General features: G+C 48.7%; 1 protein-coding gene across 3 annotated transcripts in view; it reads right to left on the reverse strand.

The window, feature by feature from the left end:
• The window catches only part of dgki (diacylglycerol kinase, iota), a 46,805-nt gene that overhangs the window by 10,071 nt on the left and 26,734 nt on the right, over positions 1-10,000 (reverse strand). For 2 of the 3 annotated variants that reach the window (XM_076029917.1, XM_076029919.1), the window contains exons 4-21: positions 8,903-8,977; positions 8,639-8,695; positions 8,410-8,475; positions 8,240-8,308; positions 7,476-7,592; positions 7,219-7,293; positions 6,989-7,084; positions 6,637-6,719; positions 6,429-6,489; positions 6,201-6,314; positions 5,290-5,415; positions 2,774-2,852; positions 2,587-2,642; positions 2,122-2,184; positions 1,272-1,345; positions 1,068-1,179; positions 900-986; positions 665-777 (exon numbers count right to left, since the gene is read on the reverse strand). In XM_076029917.1, coding sequence (XP_075886032.1) covers positions 665-777; positions 900-986; positions 1,068-1,179; positions 1,272-1,345; positions 2,122-2,184; positions 2,587-2,642; positions 2,774-2,852; positions 5,290-5,415; positions 6,201-6,314; positions 6,429-6,489; positions 6,637-6,719; positions 6,989-7,084; positions 7,219-7,293; positions 7,476-7,592; positions 8,240-8,308; positions 8,410-8,475; positions 8,639-8,695; positions 8,903-8,977 — 1,523 coding nt within the window. The remainder of the gene's footprint in view (positions 1-664; positions 778-899; positions 987-1,067; positions 1,180-1,271; positions 1,346-2,121; positions 2,185-2,586; positions 2,643-2,773; positions 2,853-5,289; positions 5,416-6,200; positions 6,315-6,428; positions 6,490-6,636; positions 6,720-6,988; positions 7,085-7,218; positions 7,294-7,475; positions 7,593-8,239; positions 8,309-8,409; positions 8,476-8,638; positions 8,696-8,902; positions 8,978-10,000) is intronic. The other variant, XM_076029918.1, reaches the window with a different exon arrangement.

Raw genomic sequence — 10,000 nt, forward strand, 5'->3', positions numbered from 1 at the left:
GAGGAGGAGAGAAAAAGAGGGAAGAGGAAGAGGAGGGAGAGAAAAACGGGGGAGTTTGGTGAGGGAGAGTTTGGGAGGAGAGGAGAGGAGAGACGGAGGAGAAAAGCCCAGAGGTGAGTTGGACAAACACTGACAGCAGCGAGAACAGCAGCAGAGCACAACAGATCACAGCAGTTGTGTTTCCTCCAAGTGTGTCACACACACACACACACACACACACACACACACACTTCCCGTGGAACCTCCAGCACACACACACACACACACACACACACACACACACACACACATCACATTAATAACACACAGATATTACAGGTGAGGATCATTAGTGCTGCAGAAGAGCCACGGAGGAGTGTTAGTAACAACACACACACACACACACACACACACACCGAGTGTTGTCGCGTCGTTTGTGTGTTTGTGTGCCTTTCAGGATCGACGACAAGGACACGCCCACAATGGGCGTCGCTGCGGCGCCCAGGAGCTCCCCGAACACACACACACACACACACACACACACACACACACACACACACACACACACACACAGTGCCAGGAGCTCCTGCAACACGGCTGGCCTAGTTGTGCACCTGTGTGAGTGTGTGTGTGTGTGTGTGTGTGTGTGTGTGTGTGTGTGTGTGTGTGTGAGAGAGTGACTCACTCGTTGAGCAGCGGCACTGAGGTGCGCCTCTTGCTCTTCTGGACCATGTTGGCCTGGTTCCGCAGCGAGATGCGCAGCGTGGTCGGAGCTAGCCGGCACGGCTCGCCATCCACCTGCACCGCAAGGACGTCCACACACACACACACACACACACACACACAGGTGAATTATGGATAACGTGCACGTCACGCAGCCCCCAAACACCCCCTGAAGGAGATGTTTCCAGCCAGCACACCTGCACAGGCACGGTCTTGAAGGTGGTGAGGACGACCTCCCTGCACTGGTGCAGCCTCTCGCCGTGGCCACCCACCTGCAGCGCCGCCTGGTGGACAGGAGGGACACTCACGATTATTATTCCATTTTTTCCCTTGACATTTTGAATCTTGTTTGCGTTCGTCCTCACCAGCGAGGCCACGGTGAAGCCGATGACCTCGAGGCAGCCGTCGTCGTGGCGCTGCGGCTCAAAGTCGCGGTGGTCGCCCGTGTTCCCCCACGGCATGGTGCCTGCACAGTACCTGCAACACACACACACACAGACGCACACACTTCGGACCACAGACGACAGATGTTCATTTTGCGGGTGGCGCTGGACCCTTCAGTCACTGACCTGGGAATATTTAGAAACACGATGCACTGGAACTTCAGGTCCTGGATTTTGGGAGTCAAGTCGGTTCCGTCACACTGAGGATGAAGAGGAGGGTGGGGGTTGGGGGTGGTTGAGGAGAAAGGGTGGAAGGAGATGACGGGATTTAATAACCCGCAGGTTGCATCTTTGTGCAGGATCTATTCAAAGATAATTCAACCTAATATTCCAGGAAAATCCATCTGTTTCACAAGTGTAGTGTTGTTGTTTTTTGCTCACTTTAACTGTAACTTTAAAATATGATTAAATGTAAAAAATGTAATTAATCTAAATTTGAGTATTAACCTTGGATAAAGATGCTTAAATTAGCCATCCTACTGATAAAATATGAACTCAATCTTTAACTCGATTCCTATGACGGCCAGTAGGCCTGATGTGTCTTGATCTGGTTTAATATGGAGTTCTTTGTGTATATAAGAGTTCACATATTGAGTTCAGCACCTATTTAATGGAACATTTTTGACTTTTTGTCAAATTTGATCCCTTTTAAATGTTCTAGTTTTCCCCAAAATGCCACTTCATGCTTATTGTGATGCCTGAATGATGCACTGGGGAGCATTTTATACCTTCTCATGGCTAAAACTGCCAAGAAAAAAAAAACAAGGAGACACTAGTGATCCCACAGCTGTGGCCAGAAGGCAGAGACATCCTGCCGCAGGACACTCGAGCACGGCTGTGGCGGCGGCTGTGACGGCTGTGGCTGTGGCTGTGGGACGACTGATTTAATCACCACCACCACGATCGGATGGCCAGACGTGTCGACACGGAAAAACGATACGGAGACGAGAGCGCGAGAGAGCGTGTTCGCACTCACCACCACTCTGACGTGCTTGGACAAGTCCCTGGAGCTCCTCTGGAGGAAATCCGAGAACGCCGTCTACACACACACACACACACACAACCACACACACAGACAGATGTAGGCAGCCAGAGAGAAAGGAAGCCAATTAATGAGTCGCAGTTTGTTGCATTTGCCTCATTAAAAATGAGGAAGAAAAAAAATTCCCTCCTGCAGGCCCGCTGCCCTCCAGACTCCCACGCATCATTTATTCACAACATGTGATTACAACTACACACGCCACATCAAGCAGCTGTGGCACAGGGCGCTGAACGTTTCCTCCAGTTCGAGATTTTCAGTCATTTGATGCATTTTTTTCCCCCTTCAACACATCTGTCTCCACCCCCCTGCTTTACCCTCACTCACAGGAGAGTGTGTGTGCGCACGCGAGTGAGTGTGACTGCGAGTGCGAGTGCGAGCAAAGTCAAGCGGGGCACTCACTCCTGCATAGAACATCTTGTTGCGGAAGCGACTGTTAAACTTCTCTGGGTTGGCTTCTGCAGAGAGGAGAAGAGAGACACGACGAGTTGATAGAAAGCAACTTGGCTCGCTTCCATTTTGAATAATTCAATTTGCTCATTGGGCACGGCGCATTGCAGACGGAGTGAGAGCGGGCGTAACCTCTGACCTCTGGACTCGTGGAACTCCAGGGTGACATGCGCGTCGAAGCCCAGGCTGAAGTAGTTGTTGAAGACGTTGAGCGGCAGCTGCAGAGTGAAGGGAGAGACACGCGGGTTTAAAAAGTCAAACTTTGCACACAGGTCAGACCTGGCGAGAAATTTCATCTATTGGAAAAAAAAGATATCTGCTCAATAGCGCCCCCTAGACAACTTTAATTGCATCTGCCCCCTTCTGGGAAGGTCGTAGAGACATGGGTGAAAGACCCACACGTTCGTTCAATGGAGGCCTAATTTTCATAAATTCTGACCTTTGACCCCCGACAAGCCAGAAGTGAGCTATTTTCACTTGTTTGAAAAAAATCTCAAAATGTAAGGTTCAGAAACCTCAAGTGCTATGGACTTGAAAATTGTGTATGAGACAGACAGGCATCGATGGCAGCAACATCGAAGGAAGGGGTCAGCAGGGGTCACAAGAGGTCACAAGGGGTTACAAGGGGTCGGCAGGCTTCTGAAGGGGTCCATAGGCGTCCGGAGGAGTCGGCAGATGCCATGGGTCGTTGGCAGCTGTCACAGGGTGTCGGCAGCTGTCAGCGGGCATCGGCATATGTCGGCGGGCATCGGAATGTGTCAGGGGGCGTCGGCAGGTGTAAGGGGGCATCGGCAGGTGTTTTGAGCCATCCGCAGGTGTCGGGGCGCAGCGGCTCAGTACCGCAAATTTTGTTCTGTTTTTTCAAGGGCAGCTCACTAAAGGGCACTAAAGGGCACTACTAAAACTCCTCTTGAAGCTTTGGGCTCTTTTCTTTTAAAAAAAAGGCACCGGATTGGTCCCAAAATGCTCATAGAAATAATTCAGTGAGTCAGCCGGAACAAATAATTCAGGTGGGAGCTTTCAAAGAAAGGCTCATCGATCCAGCTGCACTGGGAGGTCTCCCTCGGGAGGCCGCGGTAAAGGAAGAAAAGCATTTTTCAATTATTTGAGTCTTAATTAATCCTTGCTTTAATTTTTTTTTTTTTTTAACATCTACCAATAGATGATAAAGCTGCATTCAGGGGGGATGCCCAGTTACTGTTCACATTAAATAAATCAAATGTCTTAAATCAGAGTTGCGCATGTAGTGAAGCTGCAAGCTCTGTCCCTTGGTGCGTCTTTGAATGCATGACTCACAGTCTCAGACAAGTTATCCTCCGTCCTCGATTTACAAATTTCAGGCCACTAAATATCCAGGTCGAAATGAAGATCTCGATTTTTCTTTATTCATTAGATTTTTTTCATTTGTGTTCTTCTGCAATACATTTTTTTGCTTCATCTAATTGCAATGATGGTGATTTTCCATCTCCTTTACGCATTCTCGACTGTTGGATGTTAAGTTTTGTTATAAATTGCTTCTCACTGTTTTGACACCTGCTGGCTGCTGAATGTAATAACATTTTGACACCTGTCCAACACCTTGTGAGGTGTAGATTTCTGACTGGTGGACATTCTGCTTAAAAGCTCCTCTTCTCTGTAAGAACTCCTTGACTCTCTGAGGAAGGCTCGACTGCCGAAACAAGTCAGGGTTTTTTTTTTTTTGTGGTTTTGAATGGAACCAAACCGCTACAATAAAGGCTTTTTAACTTTTGAATGAGAGTGCCTTGGAATTTCTCTTGTTTTCCTTCTTCTTGTATATTCCATCCAAAGAGCACCTCAAACTTACAACTCCTGAGTCTAGCAAGTTGCTCCTATATCGGCTTTTCTTATCCTCCGTCCTGTTTTACACAAGTGGATGAAAACTGCCGCATAAATGAAGCTTAAATCGTCCTCAAAGAGGATCCGCGTGTCATCTTACATAAGAGCAATTAGGCTCTATTGCATTAGAGCGGTTGGAGGTATGAGGTATTAAAAAAAACACAAAAAAAAAAACACGATGTGAAAACGACCCAAATGCGCGGGGGGGGGACATGCATTTTTTTGTGCATTTTTCAATTTCACCACAGGCCGTTTGAACGCGCAGGTTTTGTTCATCTACATAATGACCAGCTGTGACTCATTCAGTCCCTTTTGTTTGATCGCGAGAGAGAGAGAGAGGGGGAGAGAGAGAGAGAGAGAGAGAGAGATAGTGAGAGAGAGAGAGATAGTGAGAGAGAGAGAGAGAGAGAGAGAGAGAGAGAGTGAGAGATAGTGAGAGAGAGAGAGAGAGTGAGAGATAGTGAGAGAGAGAGAGAGAGTGAGTGAGAGAGAGAGAGAGATAGTGAGAGAGAGAGAGATAGTGAGAGAGAGAGAGAGAGAGAGAGAGAGAGAGAGTGAGAGATAGTGAGAGAGAGAGAGAGAGTGAGTGAGAGAGAGAGAGAGAGAGATAGCGAGCCGCGCACGCAAATCAAGGTTGCCCTGATTTGCGTGCGCGGCACAGAAATGCACACAACGGATGGTGCAACACAACGCAAACAGACGGAGCAAACACACACACACTGTTTAGCAGATCAATCAAGGGGATTAAAACACGCACACACACACGCGCGTGCACACACACGGACGCAGGTGGCTGACCTTCTGCGTGCCCTCCTCCGGCTGAGCCGAGCTCTTCTCCACCAGCAGGTTCCAGCGGTCCAGCTGCACCACCGAGCCGTCCTCCACCTGACACAGCACCTTGGACACCGGCTCGTCCGTGTAGCCCTGCAACATCCGCAGCATCGGCAGCATCAGCAGCAGCAGGGAAAGAAAAAACTCTCAGCTAAACGGTTGGACACCATGATGCAGGTGAGAGGACGGACGAGGCCCAAGGACGGAAGGATGGACGATGTTGTTTCTGGGTTGACTTGAGGACTCCATGATTTGTGACTGTCACACTGCGGAAACCTCGGTCTCACCTCTATCTCTCCTGACACACACACACACACACACACACACACAGCTAATCACAGGGTCCTTCACAGTCACACAGAGAGGTGAGACACAGGCAGCAGAGTGTTAAAACCGAGGAGGAGGAGGGAGAGGGGAGGCAGCGGGGTGGGGGAGGATGAGAGGAAAGGTAAAGAAAGAGAAACGCAAATGCGAGGATACGAAGGAAACGTGGGAAAAAAGAAAGAGAAGGAAGCAAAGGTGAAGATAAATGGAAAAGAAGGAAAGGAGACGAGGAAAAGGAAATGGAGAAAGGAAGGAAGCGTCTCTCCAGGTTAGATTGGAAAAAGGAAACTTGAATTATTCATTTGCCATGTTGCACGGAGACCAGGCGCAGCGTCGACCTCCAGGAGGGGAAGTGGCTCGACGTCCATCGACCTCGCCGTCGTTCAGACGCTGAAGGTCGCGGCGACGCAGGAAGTCGGCTGAGCTCCACTTCCTGGATGCCGTCGCTCCGCCCTCTTTCCCACCATCCCGCGGGGGCGGAGAGCCACAAATGAAACCTTCCCCCTCCCCAGTCCCCCACCCTCCACTATCAAAGTCAAGGCTGGAGAACTCACCCCGCCCCAGTTGAGCGTCCTGGCGAGGTCATTTCCTGTTCCCAGAGGAAGCACAGCGACGGGGGGCTGGGGGTTCATCTGCAGCTCATCCAGCATGGACAGGATCCAGCCCACCTACAGAACACACACACACACACTAAGAATGTATACACACACACACACACACACACACACACACACACACACACACACACAGACAAGAGTGCACTGTCGGAAGCAGAGACTCACTGTGCCGTCGCCGCCACACGCCAGGATCCGCAGGTTTGGCACTTTACGATACAACTCCAACCTTAGGACGCACAAAAAAGACAGTCGGTGAAATAACAACAACGCTGCGAAAAAAAAACAAAAAAACGTGACGATAAAGAACAACAAAGAGTGTAAAAGCATCGTGGTGTTTGGGCAAGGACAGTGTGGCTCGGTGGGCGGTTCTTACGCCTCCCGCGGGCCGCCCTGGGAAAGGTCAAACACCTGGCGAGGGTTCAGGATCCACATGAACATCTGCAGCACCTTGGCCCCCTGTAGGCAGACAGTGGAACATGAAACCAGCTCCAAATGAAGACATGAGAAAGACGCATATAAAAAGTGTGATTGCAATTATGAATTGCAAATAAATTAAGGATACAAGAACAAGATGATATAAATTCCAAGACTCAATTAAAACTTAATTGTGAAACGAAAAGGACAAGAAGTGTTTTAGTCTTCTTTTTTTTTAACATCAGGGATCAATAACAACAGATTGTCACACGACAGGATGGAGAATGTTGATTTTCTCCCAGCGTCCCCACCTGGTTGCCGCCACTCTTGGGGTTGACAAACACCAGGATGGGCTTCATGAGCGGCGAGGGGAGGGGCTTCAACATGAACGGACGCCACTTGGACTCCTGAGAGACGAGACCAGAGAGATGCAAATCGACTGACAGCTGGCCGGGTTTTTATCATCGCAGCAGCACATGGAGCGCAACTTAAAAAAAAACACAGGCACAGTTTGTTTTTTCCCTTCCTCCGTCTGACTCACGTCTAATCCCTTCTTACTCGCCCGCCGCTTGAAAGACGTCCGCTTTTTCCTGCGGGCCGAATTTTTCATGGAGCTCTGGAGTTTAGACACAGAGACAAAAAGCACAGAGAGAGAAATCAGCAGCAGCTCCTCTGTGTAGGCCATCGAAATGAATGGTGGTCATTAAAAAGCCTAATGAAGCATGGCAGACTCTCAGGGTGTCTCAGTGTGTGTGTGTGTGTGTGTGTGTGTGTGTGTGTTTGTGTGTACACGCTGACCTGTGGCTTCCTGACTTTGATGATCCAGGACGGAGGCACTATAACTCCAGCGTGAGCGCCCAGCGAACACGGCTCCTCGATCTGGTGCAGCATGAAACACGTCACCTTGTTGTGGAACTGAAGATAGGCAGAACACACACACGCACACACACACACACACACACACACACACACACACACACACACACACACACATCAAGCATTATCGTTTTGCATTGACATTCACCATGTATGCACAATCATACCGAAGACAATTAGGGCCAAGAAGAGAAAAAAATTATCAATATTATCAACAAAAAATTTTTTTTTTCAAGTTTCCATTTCGAGACTGAAGTTGAAGTTTCGAGAATAAAATTGAAATTTCGAGATTAAAGTGGAAATTTCGAGATTAAAGTGGAAATTTTGTGATTAAATTTGAAAATTTGAGAATAAAGTGGAAATTTCGAGAATACAGTTGAAATTTTGTGAATATAAATGAAATTTCCAGAATAAGGTCAAAATTTTGTGAATAAAGTGGAAATGTCGAGATAAAGTCAAAATTTTGAGAATAAAGTCAACATTTCATGATTAAAGTGCGCACTGCGCACGAGCTTAGTGGAGTACCAGTTTCCTGTTTACTTCAACTTTATTCACGAAATTACAACTTAAAACTCAAAATGGAAACTTAAAAAAAATCTCCTTCCTGTAATATTTTTTTTCTTCTTCTGCCCATAATCCTCTTTGGTACAATCCAGACTAGAAGGCATGCGACATATTGGACTCACTGCCTGTTTGCACCAGGAGCAGCTGATGGCGATGATTTCTTTACTGAGGAAGAACTTCTGCTGAAAACTCTGCCAAGAAAAGAAGCAAACAAACAGTGAGAGGGCGTCTGCGGTGACCTCAGAAACAGCACGGTGTGTGTGTTTGTGTGCGTCTGTGTCTGTGTGTTTACCTTTCCACACTGTTTACATTTGCCCTCCTGCCGCCGCCGGTGGACCCAGTGGTGTCTTAGCGTGTTCTATTGGAAGACGGGGGGAATGGAACGATTACATGTAACATTAAATCCAGAACCGAGGGTCCGAGCGGCAAACAGAAAAAGGGACGGACTTTTCTTCTGTTTTTCATTTCTCGGGAAGAAAAAAACAAATGGTGTGGTGGGTTTTTGCAGAATAGACACTTACGTCTCTGAGGCAGCGCGAGCCTCCGTCTCTGAAGGTCGGCTTGCATCGAAAGTTAATCTGGAGAAAAACACAAAGCAGAACTTATGTTGAGCAACACTAAATAAATGAATAAATAAAGAAATAAATCAATCAATAAATAAACAGACTTTTTTTTGACACACTTCTGAATGAACGGGGTGGAAACTATTGACTTAGACGAATAATCTAGGAGTAGTGTGTGTGTGTGTGTGTGTGTGTGTGTGTGTGTGTGTGTGTGTGTGTTACCTTCTCGAGCTGCTCTATGCAGCTTGCGTGGACGACAATCTTACAGGCAGCACACTTCCTCCTGGAGGCCGACTTCTTAAAGGAGACACACAAGGAAGAGGCGACCGTGGGACACACACACACAAAAAGACCCAAAACCACACACGCAGACACACAACCGTGCATCACTCCTTTTCATATTCTGTTGAGCAGCGTTTACAGTGAAACTCCGGTCTTTCGAGGCAACACTCTGAAGTCTCGGATGCACTTTTTCTGCAGCAGATTGGTCTGAAAACATTTTGCATTGGGAGCTTTTCAAGGCGGCTCCGTGACATTTTGGACTGGAGATCGCAAACACCGTTTCCCCGCAGTTTCTCCTCGAGCAAAGGCGGACAAACATTCCAGCCAGGCGCTCAGCTGTTGCTGCTTCTGCTGCTGCTGCACCACATATGGGCCGAGCTGAAAGCGCCCAGGTTTTCCCTTTAAACACGGACGGACGACGGCTGCAAAGCACAGGCATAAATCTGGCTGCAGTCTGTCCGAGGTCAGCACAGTCTCTCCAACAGCACCATCTCAGGCAGCGACGCAGGAACATTCATCCAATAAAGCTCGGGGAGACGACGGTGAATGGACTGCCTCCGGGGTGACAGCGGCCGCTCCTTGTTCCTGGTACGCTGTAATTACACGCCGTCCGTGGAAACACACAGGTATGTCATTCTGTTAGCGCCGCTAAATCTTCCCCTCCCTCCATTCAGAGGGTTTGTCTCCGCCTGAAGCCCGAGGGGCTGTGACGGCGAGCTGCAGGGCCGGATAATGAGCGACACGGCGCTCCGCTATTCACCACATTTACTCACTTTGATTCGTGGTTTAACGGCGTCAAGGACGGAATGATTCAGCATGGCGCCGCTCGATACTGAGCACCGGGTAATTATCAGTTAGGGTGGAGTCAGGCGGATCAGCGGGCTCAGTTTTCAAGGCGTTGGATGGACGTTGGAGGGACGTTGTTTTGCGCGTCTCCAGTCACATTTTGCAGCGAATGAGCTTCCTCCCGGGCCGTGGCAAGAACAGGGAGCGAATATAAAAAACCCAGTCGAGGGGAGAAAGGTCAGAGGTCGTGGA

The sequence above is a fragment of the Nelusetta ayraudi genome, unplaced genomic scaffold (assembly GCF_046127955.1).
Source record: "Nelusetta ayraudi isolate G7.1 ecotype Tasmania unplaced genomic scaffold, CSIRO-AGI_Nayr_v1 ptg000027l, whole genome shotgun sequence".
Classification (NCBI taxonomy): domain Eukaryota; kingdom Metazoa; phylum Chordata; class Actinopteri; order Tetraodontiformes; family Monacanthidae; genus Nelusetta; species Nelusetta ayraudi.